At 38.1% G+C, this 24,948-nt stretch overlaps 1 protein-coding gene across 1 annotated transcript; it reads right to left on the bottom strand.

The window, feature by feature from the left end:
* Positions 1-137: 137 nt before the first annotated feature.
* Positions 138-24,624, bottom strand: LOC123874382 (organic cation transporter protein-like). Its single transcript, XM_045919684.1, has 7 exons — positions 24,377-24,624; positions 8,743-8,926; positions 5,422-5,638; positions 4,671-4,926; positions 3,581-4,201; positions 926-1,104; positions 138-375 (listed from the first exon to the last, which is right to left on the bottom strand). Exons 2-7 carry the CDS (start codon positions 8,901-8,903, stop codon positions 211-213), a joined length of 1,599 nt encoding a protein of 532 aa, XP_045775640.1. The 5' UTR covers positions 8,904-8,926; positions 24,377-24,624; the 3' UTR covers positions 138-210.
* Positions 24,625-24,948: the final 324 nt, after the last annotated feature.

Genomic DNA, 24,948 nt, shown 5'->3' with positions numbered 1-24,948 from the left:
ACGAAGGGTAGTTATTAATTTGTAGAATCCAATTTAAGTCACCTAATGTAACCAACTCATCTTTTTTTCACATAGCATCTTCTTTAGTCTTCTTTTTTCTGGTCAGGCCTTAACTTATAAGATTCATTTCTGTACCTATTCGGAGGATAGTTATTAATTTTGTAGAAAGGAATCCATTTGAAGTCACCTAGTTTTATCAAATCATCTTCTTCACATCGCATCTTCTTTAGTCTTCCTTCTAGACAACGCTTCGGCTTCTTCTATAGTGTCAGGTAGCCTCACGTTCCTGGTTTCAGGCAGCATGAGTACCAGTACGCTGGATATCAGGCACATGCCGCCAAACAGAACAGTTGGCATCGATTTGTGGTACTGTGACTGAAACAAAAGAATACCCACTTTTCAAAATGTAATAAGTAATTCTACTATAGGTCCTTATTTTACTTCAATGTTAAATTTTCAAAGTAAGAAAACTATACCAAGTGGGGTATCATACAAAAGGGCTTTACCTATACATTCTAAAACAGATTTTTATTCGATAAACCAAAAAATATTTTTTTGGTTTATCGTGCAAAATATCACAAAAAAATCCCGACTCGCACTTAGCCGGTTTTTTTAGCTCTATGTGAATTATTGTATCCTTGAATGAATTTATTTAGATTTTTTGATATACTGTATGTATATCCCATAGTGAAAAAATTGGTTGTCTGTAAAGTCGGTTTACTGACGATAGTTGAACGTGACAACAAAGGCGATTGTGCTTCTTTGTCGCTCGTTCCGCGCTCTCGCTTGCACTTCAAGCCTTACATGAAACGCCTCAGAGCGAGGTAACGCCGCATGAGTCATGTTTTTTCGTGCGTGCAGCCGGCTCTATCGAATTATAAGACGTTGTCACGTCAAAAATTGAAGATGAAGTAAATAATGTTACCAGTAGAGGCGTCAGCGGCGCAATCAAGGATCCTATCCTGCCAGCAGTTGAGCACACACTGATGAGAGTCTGTCGCATGTTGGTCGGGAACACCTCTGACACGTAGATGTATACTGAACTATACGTTAATGTAACGCTCCATTTTCCGATGAGATATAGAGGGATGGACCAGAGATCCGCTGTAAAAAAAAAAATATCAATCGAGTGATGCTATGGCACTTGGTAACTAGACTTGAGTTCTTATATCTATCTTCTTTTATTCCATTTCAAGTTTCTGCGATCTCACCTGGTGGTAAGTGATAATGCAGTCCGAGGTGAAAGCGGGATAACTTGAAAGGGATATGGAAGTTTTATTAAACGCTAAAACCAGCCATGACAGAAGTCTTCCACCAGACAATCTGGTTTTATAGTCGTATGTTCTTTTGCTGAATGTCAGCCATAACGATGTTAAGCTATATTAAGTAGCTATGGTACGCAACAGTTCTTTGACTTTTCTTAGACTGTTAAAACGAGCGCTATTGTACCGCTAAGATAAATCGGTCTTGTTTTAACTGAAACTTAAGTTTAAGCAAAGTCACAGTGCGCTCTGTAGATTTCAACTTAAGAGTGCACCTTTGTTTTCGCACACTGGTCAAGATGGCAATGGGGGTGCGGACGCCCCGCACACCCGCACAGCCCCCACGCTGGTGCGGTATAGCGCGGGCGTCCGCACCCCCATTGCCATCTCGACCTGTGTGCGAAAACAAAGGTGCACTCTTAAGTTGAAATCTATAGATCGCACTATGACTTTGCTTAAACTTAAGTTTCAGTTAAAACAAGACCGATTTATCTCAGTGGTATAATAGCGCGGTCTCGTTTTAACAGTCTGAGCAAAGTCAAAGTGCGTTCTACAGATACCGACCTTAGACCTGATCTCTACGTGCTCTGTGAGACACGGGTGTATAACTTCCAGGCTATGTCAAGTTAGTTACATTCACGTTAACTTGGAAAGTTCCACGAGGGCCTCTGTAGGTACTTTGTAACATATTAAGTTGCCTTGTTTTGTCTTAAACTGCATTATTAACCGCCAGTTAAAACTAAGATAGCTCAAGTTAGTATCTAATAAAACGAAAACCGGTAAATCATAAAAAATATCCAGACAGGGTTATCACTTATCAGTTTTTAACATTAAAATAGACACTAAAATGAAAGATAATAACAAAGTCATGTAGTCTAAGAATGATCGGAACACATCGCACACACGTGTAGTACCTACCTACTGTTTCGAAATAAAAAAAACTGGGTCAATGGATAGGCGCCGTTTTATTCAGAAACTAAGCAGAGATCCGTTGCTAGAAATCCTGATTAGGCTACTTGACCATATATCAATTATTTTATTTATCAGTCCGTTTCTTCCCCAGAGAATAGTGACAAATGTAATAGGTCGTCTAATAGGTCTTACTATTAGCATCTATGAGAATCACACTTCACACTATTATTATAAAGGCGAAAGTTTGTCTGTATGTATGTGTGTGTGTGTATGTTTGTTACTCCTTCGCGCAAAAACTACTTGACGGATTTGGCTGGAATGTAGATAGATAATATCCTAGTTTAGCACATAGGCTACTTTTATCCCGGAAAATCAAAGAGTTCCCACAGGATTTCGAAAAACCTAAATTTACTCGGATGAAGTCGCGGGCGTCAGCTGGATAGATAGATAGAAAGACTTTATTGCACACCAAAAACACATGTAAAGGAACACAACACAGAAAGAAGAAAAACAGAAAAAACAATTGTGTGCAAAGGCGGCCTTATTAGCCTTAGAGCAATCTCTACCAGGCAACCTTCGCTGAAAGGAGAAGCTAGCGTTGTATATCAATAATTGCATCATAAAAAATGTGCGGAACCCAATGATATTATATCAATATCACACTAATATTATAAAGGCGAAAGTTTGTATGTGTGTGTGTGTGTGTGTGTGTGTGTGTGTGTGTGTGTGTGTGTGTGTGTGTGTGTGTGTGTGTGTGTGTGTATGTTTGTTACTCCTTCACGCAAAAACTACTGGACGGATTGGGCTGAAATTTAGAATGGAGATAGATTATACCCTGGATTAGCACATAGGCTACTTTTTATCCCGGAAAATCAAACAGTTCCCACGGGAATTTTAAAAAACCAACATCCACGCGAACGAAGTCGCGGGTATCAGCTAGTTTACTTTAACGTAATGAGTGTCATCATAGTAACGAGATCTGTGACAGGTAGACCGCAACACGTGGAAAAAGATGCTGATATCTAATTCACGTGAATCCAGTCTACGATAACAAAAAATACTTAAGCCTTTTAATATTTAGAGAAACAAATTGAATGAATACAGAGCATAGACTTATTATATTACTGACCAGCTGACGCCCGCGACTTCGTCCGCGTGATTTTAGGTTTTTCGAAATCCCGGGGGAACTCTTTGGTTTTCCGGGACAAAAGTAGCCTATGTGCTAATCCAGGATATTATCTATCTCCATTCCGAATTTCAGCCAAATCCGTCCAGTGGTATTTGCGTGAAGGAGTAACAAACATACACACACACACATACACACAAACTTTCACCTTTATAATAATAAAATCCACGCGGGCGAAGTCGCGGGCATCTGCTATTTTGTAATAAAACTCCATACTTACTTCTCGGCAAAAACGCGAAGAGCAAACTCGTTATCGCACAAGTCGAATAAGTCACAATCATCGTCTTTTTCCTGCCGTACTTGTCCAACACTATCACCACCACAATATACGCAGGTATCTCCACTAACACGACCAGCATAAAACTCACATACTTATTAGAACTTAACGACACAGAGTTGATAGACATCCCATAATAAACTAAAGAGCATGTCAACCACAAGAAAGAACATATCAATAGTCTTTTCCATATAATACTTGAGTTGATTGCTTTCGAGAGTTGAGATTTCTTATCCTCGGTTTGGTTTTCTGGTTTCAATAACGGATCGCTTAAGGAGTCTAATTCTAAATTTCTTGAATCTAAATCGTTGATTTTTGCAGCTCTCTTCAACGTTGTGATAGCTTCGTCCTTTCTGCCTTTGCTGAGCAGCCATCTTGCGCTCTCGTTCATGAACCAAACGTATATTCCTACTATAATGGCTGGGCTGTAGAGGATGAGGATGTACGTCCGCCAGTTGTCGACGAACCAAGCGAGAACTGCTATCAGGACGACACCAACGACGAATGTCATGTTGCACATGGCTGAGACGATAACGCGCTGTTTTATGCCGACAAGTTCCACCGCTGTAAGGAGAGAATAAGTTTAATTTTCTTGTCAGAAAAACCGACCAAGTGCGAGTCGGACTCGCGCAATGAGGGTTCCGTACTCGGGTATTTTTTTCGACATTTTGGACATAAAAATAAATAAAAATCTGTTTTAGAATGTACAGGTAAGGAAAGCCCTTTCATATGATGCCCCATTTGGTTTAGTTATCTTACTTTGAAAATTTAAACACATTTTAATATTTTTTTTAATGATGTAAGTTGTAACCATAAATTCACGGTTTTCGGATTTATTCCTTTACTTGTGCTATAAGACCTACCTACCTGCCTTTCATGATTCTAGGTCAACGGGAAGTACCCTATAGGTTTTCTTGACAGGTCGGACGGACGGGCGGACGGACGGACGGACAGAGAGACAGACAGACAGACAGTCAACAAAGTGATTCTTTCGTAGGTACGGAACCCTAAAAATTAGGTAGAGTTAACTTACCAAACACATACGCAGAGGAATATAAACCGCCCCCAAAGGCAGCTTCCAAGAAATGCAACACCAGATACGTGCTATAATCCGGTGAGAAGGCCCTCGATATGCCAAAGATGAAGCTGGCGGTGGCGGCGATGCCCACAGCGACTCTTCTGCCGAAGCGGTCTGAGATCGCGCCGGTCACCACCATGGCTGCCAACATTCCCGAGTTGTGCACCGTCCCTACGAATAGCCGCTTCCATTCTTGGCACCCTAGATCGAACTAGGTAAAAAAATTGGTTAGGTGAGAGTCAGACTCGCACACAAAGGGTTCTGTACCATCGTACATAATATTTTAACATGTTTATGTGCAATACTGCAAGTTAATGACATCAGTGCCATCTCTATGTGATTTAGTAAATTACTTAATAAAATTTTTCGTGAACACATTTTAATTTTTTTGTGCTGTAACGGTTTTCGGATTACCTTTACTTGTGCTATGAGGCCAAACATGATTCTAGGACAACGGGATTCTAGGTCAAACTCTATATATTTTCTTGACAGACACGACAGACGGACAATCAGACAGACAACAAAGTGATCCTATAAGGGGTCCCTTTTTCTTTTGAAGTATGGAACCCTAAAATAATTGTGGTATTTTTCAGGTTATTTCCATATTTTTATAACGAGCATAAATCTGTCTCGTTTTAACTGAAACTTAAGTCTAAGCAAAGTCAAAGTACGCTCTATATATTTTAACCTCAGAGTACCTTCTTACCTCTTTAACCAACGACCTTCCCTCTTCATAGACGAACTCGTCACAAGGAATGGTAACATTAGTGAACTCTTCTGGCAGACACTGTGCAACGGTTCTGTTGTGTAGGGGCGCGTATCTGGTGCACGAGACTGAGCGGTTCTTCTCCACGTCAAAGGGTATGGCGTACTTCTGCCAGGACGTATCGTTGAATCTCTCTTCACAGCCGGTGACTTTACACCTGTCAAATAAAATTATCATTTAGTAGATGTTGCTCGCGACTTCGTCCGTGTGGATATTTTTTTTTTTAATTCCGTGGGAACTCTTTGATTTTCCACGCTAAAAAGTAACCTATGTCCTTACCCGGGATGTAAGCTAAATCAAAATCAGTTAAACTGTTGGGCTGTGAAAAGCTAGCAGACAGACAGACAGCCAGAATGACAGACAGACACACACTTTCGCATTTATAATATTAATTATGGATGGATTGGTCACTCTATACTGATTTCAAGGTTTCCATATCTCTAGAGTAAAAAGGAAGTCTTATAGGATCGCTTCGTAGTCTGTTTGTCTGTCAAGATCCGTCAAGGGAATTTAAGCCTATAGGGTACTTTCCGTTGACCTAGAATCATGAAATTTGGCAGGTAGCAATGTCTTATAGCACAAGTAAACGGAAAAATCCGAGAATCCGTTTCTGGATTCACGTTTTTTGGATTTTCCCTCTTAAGTGTGCTACTAAGACCTACCTACCTGCCCGTTGCTAGGTCAACGGGACGTACCCCATAGGTTTCTTGACAGACTCTACAGACAGACAGACAATGGAGTGATTCTATAAGAGTTCCTTTTTTTCATTTGAGGTACGAAATCCTAAAAAACTGCGGCGTGTAGAGGTCCTCAAGAGACCTCATAGATAACTACTTACAACATTACATCTAATCACAAATTTCAATAATACGACAAAGATAAGTAGGTGTGAATGAAACGTAATCTGCAAGCATATTTGCTATCAATTAATATTTGCTAATTAATAGGCGTAGAGCCCACCTATCTAACTATTGTATCCGCACATATTGATACATACAATGAGATAACTACTTTGTGATGGGATTCAATAGCTGCATTTGTAGACACACCAAATAGTTTTTAAAGTCAAATCATTTATTCAAATTGGGTAAAATAATAAAATTATTGTAGGTAAGTACATTTTTTGATTCACTTATTGAATTTGTGAGATAATGATGTAATGGTGCTAATTAATAAAGCTACGAGAAAGCTAAGCTGTCAAAAAATTTTGAGACAGTATCGCTTGGGATGATGTAAGGGTTCTAATGTTCTACATCCAAATCTGTTGAGGCGTTTAGAAATTATTCACATCACACTAATATTATAAAGGCGAAAGTTTGTATGTGTGTGTGTGTGTGTGTGTGTGTGTGTATGTTTGTTACTCCTTCACGCAAAAACTACAGGACGGATTGGGCTGAAATTTAGAATGGAGATAGATTATACCCTGGATTAGCACATAGGCTACTTTTTATCCCGGAAAATCAAAGAGTTCCCACGGGAATTTTAAAAAACTTACATCCACGCGAACGAAGTCGCGGGTATCAGCTAGTACTTACATGAATCCTGAAAATTACACTACTTTTTTTGGACAGTCCTCTATAAATAAACCCACCCTTGAAATTATGCCTAGCTACGGCTCTGCATCCGTTTATTAGCAGTGGTGTAACTATTACCCAATATCTGGGTATCGATTTCCTAACATGCATCTAGATAACCTTTATGGGCGTCATATTGATGCGTTATCAGCAAGCCATACATGAGATTACGTTGATTATCACACTTCACACTATAATATTATAAATGCGAAAGTTTGTATGTGTGTGTGTGTGTGTGTGTGTGTATGTTTGTTACTCTTTCACGCAAAAACTACTGGACGGATTGGGCTGAAATTTAGAATGGAGATAGATTATACTCTGGATTAGCAAATAGGCTACTTTTTATCCCGGAAAATCAAAGAGTTCCCACGGGATTTTTAAAAAACTACATCCACGCGAACGAAGTCGCGGGCATCAGCTAGTAATGATTACAGCTGTTTTAGTTGCATGATCAACTTCATCATCATCTAGATTTTAGTGATATCAATTTTTTTTTATTCACTATAGGTAAGCGCTTGACCACAATCACACCTGATGGAAAGTGATGATGTGGTCTAAGATGGGACGCGTTTACCTAGAAGGTGCCTATACACTCTTGTTTTAAAGATACCCGGATTGTAATTGGTAGGAAACACAGATCGCGGAAGAGTATTTCAAACCTTAGCCATGCGTATGAGGAATGAAGACGCAAAATTGTAGATAGAGCAATGGCGATGGCCTAGTGTATCATCAGGATATCAGTGTAGTATAGGTAGAAAAACACAGCTCCATTTTTTAAAGTCGGTTAAAAATGTAGCCTATGTTACTCCTTGGTTAATCCTCTACTTGTCTGTGAAAGTCTCGTCAAAATAGGTTTAGCCATTCCGAAGATTAGCCCGTTCAAACAGACACGACACTTCAATTTTATTTATTACTAGCTGATGCCCGCAGCTTCGCCCGCGTGGATTTAGGGTCTGAAATCCCGTGGGAACTTTTGATTTCCCAGGACATAAGTAGCCTATCCGTAATAGCCTGTCCCCGGGATGCAACGTGTTTCTGTATCACGTAAAAACATTTAAACGGATGATCCTTAAAAAATCCCGAGGGATCACCAGGATTTAGGAATGCAATTCCTTACAGCATCAGGGTTGAGGAGTTGGGTCCTCGAGGTCAACGACAAAGTCTTTACATGGTACAGATACCTTCAATATCAATCAATTTATAACCGACAGTTTCTAAATCCCATCAGTATGGATGGTGAGGTCCCCTACAGCATCAGGATTGAAGAGTTGGAATCCAATTTTTGTATGAAACAATGTCACATAGTTCCTCTATCGATTAAAAAAAAAATTACGCAAATCGGTTCAGATATCTCTGAGATTTCGGTGTACATAGGTAGAAAAACACAACTCCCTTTTTGAAAGTCGGTTAAAAAAGTGGCCTATTTTACGCTCTGGTCAATCCTCAACTTGTCTGTAAAAATCCCGTCAAAATCGGTTCAGCCGTTCCGGAGATTAGCCTTTTCAAACAGACAGACAGACAGACAGACAAAAATTTTAAAAACGTGTGATTCAGTGTTGGTATCGTTCAAATAACCATATGAGCTTAATATGAGGTAGTTATTTCGAAATTACAGACAGACACTCCAATTTTATTTATTAGTATAGATTAGGAAGGATAGAGTATAGATAAATTGAAAATAACCAACCTGTACATTTGTTCCTGAGCTTCAAAGATGAATCCGCACTCGAAGAAACCGGTCAAAAGTACAGGGAACAGCAACAAGACGAAATTAAATAGATTGTAGCGTCCATACGGCCCCAGACTCTCGAGGATGGAGTCTAGGTTGACATCTTTCTTGTGCTCCATTCTTCTTTATCCCTTTGCGGTTTCTGTAAAAGGATTGAAGTCTTACAATTTAGGTTAATGCATTGAATACTGTGCACTTAAGGTACATTGCAATTCAAGTCCAAGTCCTTACAAATACGTCAAACTTTGTTTGCGAAAAAGTTTTACACATATACCCACTACTGCAATCTAAAGACCGCCAAATTGAACCTTCTATCCAACTTGCTCTTTTAACCTAGTTTTAGGGTTTCGTACAAAAATGGTAAAAATGGTACCCTTATTTATGGTGCGACTAGACCCCAGTAGATTTTATGAATTAACGAATTAATTCATCCATATTTTTAGATTTTCTGGGCAAAAAGTGACTTTTAGGGTCGGCGCACATAATATGGCGGAGCGCAGCGCAGAGCATGCCCGTGAAGTTTTCTAATCGCGTGACACATCACGCGAATTTGTACCAGAGAACGCGCGAGCACGCGCGAGTATCCGCACGGATGCACAATTGATTTTGGATATTATTTCAATGAGGATTGTCCTCATTGAAATAATATCGATAATATTTTGACTGTGAAAAGTGCTCTGCGCTGCGCTCCGCCATAGGTGCCCCTAGTTACACACAACACATCCTTCTCCAGGATGGAAGCTATCTTGCGTGCCCGTCGAGATCAGTAATAACGGTTGATCCTCAGAATAAACAAAAGTCGCTTCTAAAATCAATGGGTTGATCCATGTGTGGATGACTTTGTGAGCCGTATTTGTAAATCAAAAATTTATAACACCCCCCACAATGAAGGTTACAGTAACTAGAAAAGAGCTGATAACTTTCAAACGGTTGAACCGATTTTCTTGGAATATAGTTAAGAAACACTCTCGATCAAGCCACCTTTCAAACAAAAAAAATAAACTAAATTTAAATCGGTTCATTAGTTTAGGAGCTACGATGCCACAGACAGTTACACAGATATAAACTTACTAGCTGATACCCGCAACTTCGTTCGCGTGGATGTAGGTTTTTTAAAATTCCCGTGGGAACTCTTTGATTTACCGGGATAAAAAGTAGCCTATGTGCTAATCCAAGGTATAATCTATCTCCATTCTAATTTTCAGCCCAATCTGTCCAGTATTTTTTGTGTGAAGGAGTAACAAACATACACACACACACACACTCACATACAAACTTTCGCCTTTATAATATTAGTGTGATAACATCCCTCTTTTTGGGTCGGGTGTTAAAAAGGGAACAGACTTTCGAATTTGTAATATTAGTGGTAAATACCTATTATACTTACATTTACATAGTTTTGTACCAGGTGAAATCGGAAAAATCGAGACGAATTTATAATTATTTAAATGAGACATTAATTGTAATACATTAATGTTATATTTATGAAACTACATAGTTATATGCCTATCTACTGTGTACCGCAGTCGAAGGTCAGTGACGTGTGATATTTGGGCTGTAATGTGATCGCTTACGATCGCTAATGCCACCTGTGGTCGCACGACTGCGGTTGTGTGTACATTACGCGGTTACCGGTGTTGAGGTGTCCGAGGTGTTATTGTGGGATTGATATTGATACCTTGAATGATCGACTTACGGCCACAATTAATGCTCAATCTATCTTTAACTTGTCGATAAGTTACTTAGCCACGCTCTAATTTGTCAAAGAGACTTGACTTTTTTTAAATTGACGGTTTTTGGATTTTTTCTGTACTTGTGCTATAAGACCTACCAAATTTCATGATTCTAGGTCAACGGGGAGTACCCTATAGGTTTTCTTGACAGACAGACAGACAAACAGACAGGAGAATCCTATAATGGTTCCGTTTTTCCTTTTGAGGTACCTCCGGAACCATAAAAATCAAATCTATACATATAATAAAATTGTAGAAAAATGGTGTCTGTACAATAGAAATATATAAAAAAAAAGTAGCAGGGGTTGTTATTATATCGATGCCGAACCCAAAATTGTAATTAATGTTTTTTTTGTCTGTTTGTCTGTGTGTTTGTGCAGGCTAATATCAGAATCGGCTTATTCGATTTAGATACGGTTTTCACTAATATATTGTAGAAAGCTTCACTTAGCATTTAGTGTTTATTTCATGTCAATCGGTTCATAAATAAAAAAGTTATGTCAATTTAAAGAATCACGGCGCCTCGCGCCTGAGCGTCTGTGGCTATATAAAGCGCGAAAAGTCACTATTCCACGCGAACGAAGTCGCGGGCACAGCTAGTAAATAAATAGATTTTTGATGCGTGAAAAATCTACGAAACTTATTGACATACCTACCTACATCCATGCATACAAAATCCGCCTTTTTAAGTCGGTTAATGCATCGATCCACCAGAGAGATCTACAAAATCCTCTGCCCTTCTGTCATTGAAATGTCGAGGTTTAATGTAAATTAATGTTTACAGACACGCTTTAGCTGTACATAATTAAGTACCTACAATCTACATATAGTACATAATCTATGGTACCTTATATATATATATATATATGCATACCTTTTATGGGTATCTAGTAGGTGACTATTTAAGTGTGACCTCATAGACCATTGCCACACAAGGGTCTGACATAATAATAATAATTAATTATTCTGCTGTCTATCCGTTTTTTTATTGGCCCTTTAAATCTCTCTTTGTTTTAGTGGTACATCCGCTTATCACATTTTGACAACAATTACATAGATAATCTTGCGTTCCGGGGACGAATATAATATAGGCTAATTTTTATCCCGGTAGATCTGAGTTCTCACGAGATTTAAAAATCTAAATCGAACATCGATGCAGGACAAAATAACGGGCATCATCTAGTTCTAGTCACTAATAAAAAAAAAATCGGTTGTCTGTAAAGTCGGTTTACTGACGATAGTTGAACGTGACAACAAAGGCCGATTGTGCTTCTTTGTCGCTCGTTCCGCGCTCTCGCTTGCACTTCAAGCCTTACATGGAACGCCTCAGAGCGAGGTAACGCCGCATGAGTCATGTTTTTTCGTGCGTGCAGCCGGCTCTATCGAAATATAAGACGTTGTGACGTCAAAAGAAAACTCCTCACTTACAGACTGACTGACTGACTCATCAACGCCCAGCTTTTAATGTGTAGTTTCCCTAATAAGTCGACAAGGCTTTCAATGGGCTGTTTCCCTAATAATATAGAAAAGGCTTTTAATGTGCTCTAGTTCTAGTCTTTTAAAGTTCTCTAATAATGTAAGACAGTGAAGAAGGCCGGATTTTTCAAAATACCCACGGAATAGGGGATAAAGAGTAATAAAGAGAATAGGGATTTACCATCGAACGAAGCTGCGGGCGTTTGCTAGTAAAAATAAAGGCGCCATCGATTAACTCATAGTTCTCGTTATTTCGCCCACATTCAACATACCTACCTATAAGGTTAATTGAGGAGTTAACCGCATTAATTAATACACTAGTTAACCCTTTAATCTTAATTGCTTTAATCGCATAGCAAACGGCTCTGTAGAAAAAGTAATTGCCTTCGTGGCTTATCTGTTTTTATCTAGATAATTTATGTAGGTAGAGAAAATTACTCTATTCAAACTTTTTCGATAACAGAGTACGTATAATGGTTTAGTTTAGGGAGACGCGGGTAGACAAGGCTTTTAATGTGTAGTTTCCCTAATAGTTTCAGGAGGGTGGTACTGTGCGCTGACCCTATGAATGCAGGAGAAAATCCAAAGGCATTTCAATTGTCTATTGGCCTCTATTTCAGTTGAAATTTAGTTCATTATCAATTTATCAATAACAAGCGTAAATTAAAAATTTATAACACCCCCGACAAGTGAAGGTTACAGTAACTAGAAAAGAGTCGATAACTTTGAAACGGCTAAACCGATTTTCTTGGATTATAGCTAAGAACACTCTCGATCAAGCCACCTTTCAAACAAAAAAAAACTTAATTAAAATCGGTTCATTAGTTTAGGCGTTACGGTGCCAAGACAGATACACAGACACACAGATACACACGTCAAACTTATAACACCCCTCTTTTTGGGTCGGGGGTTAATTATAACACCCCTCTTTTTGGGTCGGGGGTTAAAAACTGAGTGAACATTGCTATAATATACAAAATAAAAACACCTATGTAAACACAGCCACTTCATAGCAGTTTCAATTATAATTTTCATTATCTTGTAATACTGCGAAAACATTAAAAACAAATTTAAAATAAAAGGTAGGTACTATTTAGGCACATAATTGTACAAAGTAATTTATCTGCCATGTCCGCCTGATGATGATTTGATGTTATCTACTAAAGACGGCCAGTTATCTCTTACATAAAGATAAAAAAGATAAAGATAAATGCTAACTGATTAGACACAGGTTAGACATAAAATACACGTGTTTCAATAAAATCATTACACGTAGCGATTAAGTTACGGGGTTCTATTTTCAGTGGCACGGGCGTAGGCACTAATAAATGTCACCTCCCTTATCAGGGTTTTGCTTTGCCCGTAATGACCGCGCTGGTACTCGCGGGCTAGACGAGACGCCAGACAGACAGACAGACAACGAAGTGATCCTATAAGGGTTTCTTTTTCCTTTTGAGGTACCTAAGGAACAATAAAAAACTTGAAGTCAGAAGTTCAGATCACGCTTATGGTTCTTTGTAGTAGGGTTCCGACTTCCGGAGCCATGTTACTGCTAAAAATTTTGGCGGTCATTATTTCTAAAACTTAGGTTTTTTTTTCAAAACGAAGATACCTCATAATGATGAGGGGATAAACCATTTATTTTTAAACAAAATAACTAAATACAAGTTTAGGTACATAATAATTATGTAAACTTATATTTAATTTCTTATTATAATTATAATTATCAGGAATCTACGGAATGGCTTCAGTGTTTGTAGAGCCAATTACCAGACTAGCACAAATAGTTTGTGTATTGTTTGATGAGCAAACATACTTGGTAGATGTACCTAACAATAACATTTAATAACAGGATACGTTGTAGGTGTGCTGGATTAGATTGCATTATGGATTACTAGGTGAAGTGGCGATGGGCTGGGCTTATAGTTAGAAAAATCGATAGGCGTTGGATCCTAAGGTGTTAGGATGACAACAATGGCGTGCACAGAGTTTAAATTACGTTTAAATTACCGTAATTTATAATTATTTAAATTACGGTACGCATTTAGTGATTACAACTATGGTAAGCAGTGCGTTTGTGTCTCTATGAACTGCACGCCACTGAATGGCAACCTCGCACTGGGAACCACAGCGTTGGAAGACCCTCTCTAGGTGGACAGAGGACATCAAACGATTCGCAGGGAGCCGCTGAATTCAGGCAGCGCGAGACATTTGCTTGTGGAAGTCCCAACGAGAGATCTATGTCCAGCTGTGGATATCTGTCTATTGATAATGATGATGAATGTATTGGTTATCAGATACTTTATCAATTACTAGAGGATGCCCGCGACTTCATCCGCGTGGATTTAGGGTTTAAAGATCCCGTGGGAACTGTTTGATTTTCCTGGATAAAAGTTGCCTATGTCAATTACATTGACGTATCATGGTACCAGATTACATACAAATCGGTTAAGCGGATGGGTTATTAGGAATCCCGGGGGACCTCTTTGATTTTCCGGGATTACTTTTTATCCCGGAATATAAGCTAACTCTGCACCCGTCAGAATCGGTTAAACTGTTGGGCCGTCAAAAAGGTAGCAGACAGACAGACAGACACACTTTCGCATTAATAATGTTAGTAAGTATTGATATGTAGGTAGCCAGACAGAATCTGTAGCTAACGGGAAATGCGGTAGACGTCACTCCGTCAGCCTTGTTCCAAAACTCGAGCAGAAACCCTAATTTGATTAACAAAAGTTTCCTGACGTCAAACGTGGCGTGATTCATTTGTTTTACTTATTTACACAAAAGCGAAACAGATTTGAATGATTAATTTGAATATTTGAAACATGTATTAAATCGGTCAAGTGGGAGTTTGACTCGCAAACGAAGGGTTCCGTACCGCGGACCGCCGTATAAGAAATACTTAACACTGTTTTTTTTTTCATTTTCGTGGCGGCCATTTTGAAATGTTTACAGGGAGCAGTCCTGCGATGCGACGTTTGATGTCGTCTGCCTATCTAGTTAGGGAGTCTTCGAACGCTCTGCGCTTTCCGGTCCGAGGTCGACATTCTAACACCTTGGGACCCCAACATTTATCGGGTTTTCGAACCATATTATACCCTATCCAATACATTCATGCTAATTACTAATATTATAAATGCGAATGTGTGACTGCCTGTCTGTCTGTTTGTCTGTTTGTTAGCTTTTCAGGGTCTATCCGTTTCAAAGATTTTGATGCACGGTACAGAGATATATTGCAGAGCGGAGAAGGACATAAAGTTATACTTTTGGTTCCGGAAAATCGAAAAGTTTCCACGGGATATAAAAAAAAAATTGAATCCACGCTGACGGACATCATCTAGTAATTTTACAAGAATTTCACTTTTCCGAGTATAAATCTTTTGTTTATCAATATCAACTGAAGACGAAGTTCAAGTCTGGCTCGCTATAAACAATTTTCGTTCTGTGAATGTAGGTCGCATAGCTAATCGCACTGCGCGTCATAAACTCGCGACGATAAAATTAATACCTCTAGGCCTCTGGGTATCATTTTGAAAGAATATCGGTAATTTTATCGATCCGTAGAAAAACTAGAGCAGAGTGAACTAGAGTGAGGAAGCTCTCGGTTTGATCCTGTATCGACGACATGTCAATATGGTGACGTGATATCATAAAATATATGGCTATACTAGCTGTGCCCGCGACTTCGTTCGCGTGGAATAGTGACTTTTCGCGCTTTATATAGCCACGGACGCTCAGGCGCGAGGCGCCGTGATTCTTTAAATTGACATAACTTTTTTATTTATGAACCGATTGACATGAAATAAACACTAAATCCTAAGTGAAGCTTACTACAATATATTAGTGAAAACCGTATCTAAATCGAATAAGCCGTTTCTGATATTAGCGTGCACAAACACACAGACAAACAGACAAACAGACAAACAGACAAAAAAAAATTAATTACAATTTCGGGTTCGGCATCGATATAATAACAACCCCTGCTACTTTTTTTTTTATATATTTCCATTGTACAGACACCACTTTTCTACAATTTTATTATATGTATAGATTAGGGCTACATGCCTCAATGGGCGAGGCACAGAATATGCTGATAGACTATTAGTCTATCAGCTATCTGTGCCCAAGCACCTTAGGACCCAAATCACAGTGGTCCTAGGGTGCCTGAATGGAGATCCCGCAACGGATAGCTCTGCATTGGGAGTTAAGACCCCTAACAAGGTGGTCAGATGATCTCAAAGGAATCGCGGGAGTCACTAGCGATATTTTTTTTTACATATTTTATATGATGGCAGTACCCGCGGCACGTGGTGTTAGTTGGTGTCAGATGGTGTAGCGTGTTACGAGTGTTACGAGTTCGTCAGCTCATTAGCATTTCGCGTGGTGGATGTGGGTCGCATAGCTAATGGCACTGCGCGGTAAACTGGCGCCGGTAGATATAACCTCTATTGGTAATCCTAATCTCACAAATCACAATCAATGCTCTCTGAAATCTAAATAATAATAATAATCAATGCATATTTTAATTATTCATATTGCCACAATGTAGCTAAATCAGTAAACCAACTAAAAGATTGTTGCCTTAAGATAACCATTTTGTTTGCTGATCCCTCACGCTATCTGCTAAAATGCATTGTTGCAGCAACATTACCATAAATTCAGCCTACCAACCAACAGAGTAAGAGTCACGAAGCTGAAGTGACAATTTGGGGCAAGTAGGTATTTCGAAGAACCGTTAGACGTTAGGTTCCTTCTCAAGGAGCTTGAATGGCCTCAAGCAGTAAAAGATCGTGTTCTATAGAAAACCTTAAAAGATTTCGAAGAACTGTTAGACCTTGGGGTCTTTGTCAAGATGCTTGAATGGAGACTGCACAAGAAAGCGCAAGCGTTGGCCCAAGCGCAGATCTTAAGTCGTTGGGCCTGGAAACCACTGGCTTCAAGCGGTACAAGATAGTGTCTTATGGCGATCCTTGCAAGATACCTACGTCCAGCAGTGGACATCTATCATGTTAAAAAAACGACCGTGGCGTCACATGGCATCAGGTGGCGTGGCGTGTTACTTTGTCCAGCCCATTAGCATTTCGCGTGGTAGATGTGGGTCGCATAGCTAATGCGCCATAAACTCGCGCCAGTAGATAAAACCTCTATTGGTACTCGCATTCTACGGAATAAACAATACTTATTCATATTGCCACAGTGTAGCTAAATCAGGCAGTAAACCAATTAAAATCTAGCTGCCTTAAGATAACCAATTTTTTGCCTGATATGAAAATGCATTGTTGCAGCAAAAATACCATAAATTCAGCCTATCAAGCAACAGAGTAATCTATAATCATAAGTCACAATGAACATAAACTGGTATAAACTGACTCAGACGAAACAATGTGTGGAAGTGCAACAATACGCAAATCGCGTAGTTAATAATGTCGTGACCAATTGATCAGATTCATTTAGACACAGATGGTAGGTACTGGCTACCAATTTGCACTATACCTAATATTATAACCATTTTCATAGGCTACTTATCTACACATGCATAAAAAAACTTGTGTAGTATACCGTCCAAAGATCATGCTTGTCGTATGGCCGTTGGAGTCAAAACACTAAATTCTTCAAATTAGTGCGTAAAATGTGTGTGTTTAGGTAATAATCAGCTGATTTATAATATTATTTTATCAAATTATCTACTGCTCAAGCCCAAAGCTTAAAAAACTAAGATTTTGGATGTTTTAAGTTTTCTCTATAAATATAGAAGTCCCCTACTATGAAAGGATTTTCAGAAATTACACCCGATCGAATTCGGGGTTCATAATAAATAGGCCGAATACAAATATAAAAATATTTTAATAATTTCTTTAAAGGGTGAGTGCTTTAAGACGGTCGGTGGATTGGAAGATTAGTAGACTGTTAAAGAGCACAAAAAAGTGTTATCAAACTCATAAATTAACAAGCTTAGTATTATTTGAAATCATCGAATAAATCGTTATTTCAGTTGGAGCTTAAGCAAATGAACCGTTATCAGTTTCCGTGAACAAAATTGTAATTAATAATTTATTTATAAACAGCGCTCCAGCGTTTATTAATAGCAATTTATTATAATAAGCTCTTTATTCTAAACAATCAATGAATTTCACTGTTTAACATAATAAATGTGATAAGCTGATAAATGGTATTTAGCAGCTTTTAACTTTATAGGTGTAACCTACACTAATAATATTATGACTGTTTTGCCTTGAACCTGCGCAGTGGGTAATTTATCGTTCGACTTGGTGGTATGAAGTGACTCGCAACGGTAGTGTGGGGGCGTCCGTTTCTCCGTATAGAAAAGTATACAATATATCCTCCAAAAGGTCAAATGCAGAAGTTATTTATTACTAGCTGTGCCCGCGACTTCGTTCGCGTGGAATAGTGACTTTTCGCGCTTTATATAGCCACGGACGCTCAGGCGCGAGGCGCCGTGATTCTTTAAATTGACATAACTTTTTAACCCCCGACCCAAAAAGAGGGGTGTTATAAGTTTGACGTGTGTATCTGTGTATCTGTGTATCTGTGTGTCTGTGTGTCTGTGTATCTGTGTATCTGTGTATCTGTGTATCTGTGTATCTGTCTGTGGCCTCGTAGCGCCTAAACGAATGAACCGATTTTAATTTAGTTTTTTTTGTTTGAAAGGTGGCTTGATCGAGAGTGTTCTTAGCTATAATCCAAAAAAATTGGTTCAGCCGTTTGGAAGTTATCAGCTCTTTTCTGGTTTTCTTATTACTTTTATCCCAGGGCCACCAGAGGTTACGTATTTTCTGACATAGGAAATATGTACGATTGAGTAGTGTTAGTAAGTACTAAGAAGGCATGCCTAGCCTACGTGCTAGCTTGCTTAGACGGCCAATTTTCAGGTATCTGATAATCAAGGTACATAAAAACATTACTTACCTCACGTAAATTCTCCAAGCTGATTTTTACGTATATTTTAGGCAATATCCTTAAAAATAAGTCGCCAATACTCCCGGACACTTCCCGCGTCGGCCGTATTGCTTTGCAAACGCTTTAAAGCTCCCAAAATAAGTAATTACTTAACTGCACGTAAATTCTGATGCGCCATTTTTATATATGTTCACCAGACAACTATTTTAAAACCTTTTACAAGAAGACAGACCGATCCAGAGGGCCAATCATCCCCTAAATTCAATTTTAATGCCTCTGTGGGTTTGAGCGCGAGGGCATTATCTACGCGCATGAGACTGAGTGAGACATGTATTAGGATAGGTATATTGACTCTCACTCTCTTATAGTTTACTTATGTCAATTAATTATTAATATTTAAAAAAATCTGCTAAAAATTAAAAAAAAATGGAGAATTTACGTGAGGTAAGTAATGTTTTTATGTACCTTGATTACCTGATACCTGAAAATTGGCCGTCTAAGTAAGCTAGCAGGTCTGTAGGCATGCGTTCTTAGTACATACTAACACTACTCAATCGTCCACATTTCGTTCGTCAGAAAATACGTGACGGCTGGTGGCCCTGGGATCTTTTACTATTGTAACAGAGGTTCATAATATTATGTCAATTGACAAATGTCAAGCTGTCAAGATGGACGTTGCCTAGATGCATAATTATTTATTTGAAAATGATGTTTTGGAAAACTCCGATACTTTGGATCGTAGGCGCGGAGTTTCTAATTTATTAAATATTATAATCACAGTTAAACGGGAAAACATCAATTCAATTATAATATCCAACAGTCAACCAAAGGCCACGAACAATCAATCAAAACCCAAACCATAGTCAAACTATTTTTAGGGTTCAGTAGGCATCTGTAGAGAATAAAAAGATGTTGTAACCTCGACAGTTGTAGTCGCGTAGGTGTGCATGTCACCATTAAATATCGTAGGAGGCGATGACCCTCCGCGCGACTGAGGTTCCCGCCTCGTAGTCGCTTTGTCGCGCAGGTTTGGATGATGCATTAGGCGCACCTTCTTTTATTTTATCTGCTTGAACTCAGCTTATTTACTTTGACAAAATACTTTAAAATTCATCATCATCAGGATCAACCCATCGCCGGCTCACTACTGAGCACAAGTATCCTCTCAGAATGAGAAGCTACCACACTGGCCAAGCACGTATTGGCAGACCTCACGCACCTTTGAGGGAGCATTATGGCCAACTCTCAAGCATGCAGGTTTCCTGAAGGAAAACTCCTTCACCACTTCGTTGTCTGTTTGTGTGTCCGTCTGTCGCATCTTTCAAGAGAATCAAAACTTATAAATTGGGTACTTCCCGTTTACCTAGAATCATGAAAGGCAGGTAGCAATATTTTATAGCCCAAGCACTTTACTCCTGTGGCCCAAGTAAAGAGAAAAATCCGACAACTGAATTGTCATTACATAAAAAAAAAACTTGTACGGAACTCTTCATGTGTGAGGCAGACTCGCAATTGACCGGTTTTTGAAAGTTATGTCAAATAAAAATTTGACATGCAATAACAAACAAAATGAAATACAAGCCACTTTATTCCTTATTTCATCGGGTGAAAGTCGATTTCAATTTAATCGTATATCTTAAAAAGCGAACTATATTATACGACTACGTAAAATGGGTACATTTTTAAAGCAACGATATTTAGAAACAGATATTTCGTTTTGGTCGTGTTAAACTATGTGAGTCATTCAGATAATTCTTGATTTAGTGATGTTCGGTTAAAAATATTTCATGGAACGTATAATTAACATAACATTGATGTTACTTTTGAAGAGATATTAGCTGCCTTATTGGATTTATATTATTATAGAAATTGGGTTTTAGAATGGCACAAATAAACGGTAATTTATAAGTAAAAGTTTAAAAAGCGTGAAATAAAAATTAAATTAAAAATTTAAAAAACCCCCGACACATAAACCTCTAAAAAGTAAAAAAATAATAGGTAAGTATGTATGGGCCCTTTAAGAATAGTATAAATAGTAAAGTTTTTATCCAAGCGTTCGTTGCGTCGGGGGACCGCTAAAGACTATTCTTTCTATAACAGATGATTTTCATAGTTTATGATAGGTAGCGGTCCCCTGGCGCAACGAACGCTTGGATAAAAACTTTACTATTTATACTATTCTTAAAGGGCCCATACATACTTACCTATTATTTTTTTACTTTTTAGAGGTTTATGTGTCGGGGGTTTTTTAAATTTTTAATTTAATTTTTATTTATTTATGAACCGATTGACATGAAATAAACACTAAATCCTAAGTGAAGCTTACTACAATATATTAGTGAAAACCGTATCTAAATCGAATAAGCCGTTTCTGAGATTAGCGTGCACAAACACACAGACAAACAGACAAACAGACAGACAAACAGACAAACAGACAAAAAAAAATTAATTACAATTTCGGGTTCGGCATCGATATAATAACAACCCCTGCTACTTTTTTTTTATATATTTCCATTGTACAGACACCACTTTTCTACAATTTTATTATATGTATAGATAATTGTCATAATATTGCTGAAATCTCAGTGATTGGCTGAACTTATGGTGTTTTATTTGCTGCAACAATACATTTAAGCTGATAGTGGAAGAGTGTCAGCCAATCAGAGATCATTTAGATCACACAGGCAACAATGATTGTACCTAGCCAATAGTGAGCGAGCGTCAGACAATCAGAGGTGATTATGATCGTGACATTGTAGCTATCATTTTACCGTAATAAAGCACCAGATTTTGCAAATGTGTGGTTAAAAATGAAAACTGACCGTTTATTTTAAACTTAGTCCCGTTCCATTCAGAGTCATCGGGCGGTTGTCGAACCCCATACAGAAATAACTCAGAGCGCACTCGATTGTTATTTAACAATGCGCTGCGTTCGCGAACCTTGAGTACAATGGGATTAAATACACTTTCATATCCGTCGGGCCATCGGATATTATCCGATGGCCCACAGAAATGTTGTTTTGTCTAAAAAACCGGCCAAGTGCGAGCTACACTCGCCCACCAAGGGTTCCGTCTGCCATAGCTTCCATTGCTTGAAAAGAAACATTTAAATAAAATCTACCGTCTCAAAAACAAATAGGTAACATAAAAGGTACTAAAAAAACTGGGCTTGTTAGATAGTAGACAACTTCGTTTTATTTTTTCCATAATGGTATCAAAGAGTTCTATCAAGTCTTATTAGGTACCTATATCATTTTGCAAACTTCGGAGATAAAAGGGAGGAACGGTACTTTTTTAGAGATTTCATTATAAGTCAAAAACTAAGGAGCTTAAGAGTAAAACCTAAGACCTCTAAGCTAAGATCATTAATGAGATGAAATTTACAATGCTGTGGGAAGTGGTTTAGGAGTAACAAACGAATAAAGGAACTAAAATTTTAAATTCTATTCTGAAACCATATCTACACCAGACCAATTAGTTTTCCGTGGTAACCTTCGGAGTGAGGATATAGTTCCTACCTAGTTGTATGCGTATTAATTAATGCTTGGGATCACCGCGGTTAATCAACGAATTAATGTTTGTCGACTATTGACTAAGCGAATAGGTAATTGGAACTCAGCCTAAATTTACACTATGTACTTGTAGGTATTCAAATGATATTTCAAAAGATAACAGCGTTATTTGATTTAGGCATATAAATTAAGTACTACAGAAGGTACATCTACTGATCAATGATCTATAAATTTATAAGTATTAATTTAGTAGGTACCTTCCAGACAAGAGTGAATCTTCTAAGCAAGCGTGCTCCAAAGATTTTAATTTAATTGCGAGTAAAAAATCAAAATAGGCTTTAGGGATATCAATTTCAGTTTCAAAAATTCAAATTCTTAGACCTAAGACGTATTTGACATTAATTTCAATTTGATACGTTCTCTCATTTCAGAGACAATGGATTTTGATAAGTCAGATGGATTACGAAGTGAAACTATGAGGATTACTTTTTACCTTTTGAAGTTTTGAGGTACGGAACCCTAAAAATTAAAAAAATCCGAACTTTGAACACTTCCATCAATAATATTCTACTTTAGGCGCTAGTCTTGGCAGACAAATTATTAATTATTACAGTCGTCATTTTAGCTGTGGTTCGCTAATCGCTTATCAATTCGTCTCCCCGCCTCCTTGACGGGTACCTTTCTTACACACTCATGTACTTAATTGGATTCCCACTGTGGCCTCTTTTTGATACGTCCATCTCATGTAGGTATCATAATGATATCCATAGAATAAATGCGAAAGTGTGTCTGTTACCTCTTTACCCCTCAACTAAAAATACCTAAACTTACGCGAACGATGTCGCGAGCATCCGCTAATGTTCAATATTTTGATAAGCTCAGACCTGTGCTATCGTAATTAGTCGTACCACCGCGTAGGTAGGTATTACATTAAACACGGTTAAGCAAATCAGGTTCCGTACTCGGGTATTTTTTCCGACATTTTGCACGATAAATAAAAAAAACTATCAAGCATAAAAATAAATAAAAATCTGTCTTAGAATGTACAGGTAAAGCCCTTTCATAATAAGATACCCCACTTGGTATAGTTATCTTACTTTGAAAATGAAACACATTTACTTAATTTTTTTTGTGACCACAAATTCACGGTTTTTGGATTTTTCATTTACTCGTGCTATAAGACCTACCTAATTGCCCATGATTCTAGATCAGCAAGTACTCTATAGGTTTTCTTGACAGACACGACAGACGGACAGACAGACCACAAAATGATCCTATAAGGGTTCCGTTTTTCCTATTGAGGTACGGAAGCCTAAAAAATAGGTACCAAAGTTAAGTATGTACCTACTACTTACCTTATGCTTAGGTTTACCTACGCAGTTGTGCTGCTGTAAACAAATTCCAATGATGCTCTGGGTACCTGGGTAAGTACCTACCTCGTGAAGTGTAGAAAATATTTGTGTCTATGTTCTTATTACACCTACCTACCTATAATAAATTTAAAAAAATCTATAAGAATATCAGTAGGTACTTAATTCGGTTTAAATTATTTATGAAACATTTTACTGATAGGTACTGGAATTTTTATTTTACAGTTAAGTTACAGGTTAGGTTAGTTAACTACTTATTATGAAGACAAAGTAACTCTATGTATGATTAACCTTGTCATTAAATACAATATTCTTTGTTAATGCCCTGTGAAATATCCCATGAGAATAATTATTATCTTGGGGATCAAATAAAATGTTGGGAACTAAAATATACTTAAAGCTAAGTAGGTATACGATTGCGGATTGCACTCTGCAATCTAATTAGCGACAGTTAGCGCATGCGTAGAAGTATAGTTAAACATCTGTTGGATTTTCCCAACATTTTCACTAAAACTCGTCAGTCGTCACTTTCTTTATTTTTCTCCTTACAACAATAATAATATACAGATGTTGTACTCACATGGAAAAAAGTTCCAGAATTTCACGTCCCAATTCACAAAATCATTCAATGGAATGTCTTTATCTGTATTATATTCAGACGTAAACTTAAATTTCATACATGTACACTCAGCACTATAGTCCGTGTTAAAAAAAAAAAACAAAATAAGTCTATGATAGATTTTTAAAAATCGAATTTAGATTTAGAAATCGAAGGCAGCCGGCCGGCGGCGGCGTGATGATCGCGTGTGTCACGGGCCGATCGTTTCGCCTCACTCATTGGTTGAGTGGTTCAACAAGACGCCTCATGTGGTTGAACCGCTACCACGAATTAAAACCCCACGACGCGCTTACGCAGACATAACCCCTCTATCAATGTACGCGCATGCATTGCTGCTTTTATCTAATCATTTTTAATTTGTTCTCATAAGTTTAAGATAATGTACGTCGAACTTTTTGTGCATCATTAAGTTGCGGTGTGCAGTTATGTTTGGTAGCGGGATGCAACGAATGTGTTCCCACCATATCGATGGTTCCCACAATCTCTACGTAGATACATCAACATAGTAACGACTAGATGATGCCCGCAGCTTC

This window comes from Maniola jurtina, chromosome 18, assembly GCF_905333055.1.
Source record: "Maniola jurtina chromosome 18, ilManJurt1.1, whole genome shotgun sequence".
NCBI classification, from domain to species: Eukaryota; Metazoa; Arthropoda; class Insecta; order Lepidoptera; family Nymphalidae; genus Maniola; species Maniola jurtina.
The sequence above is the reverse complement of the archived record's forward strand: the minus strand, read 5'-3'. Positions and strand labels throughout refer to the sequence as shown.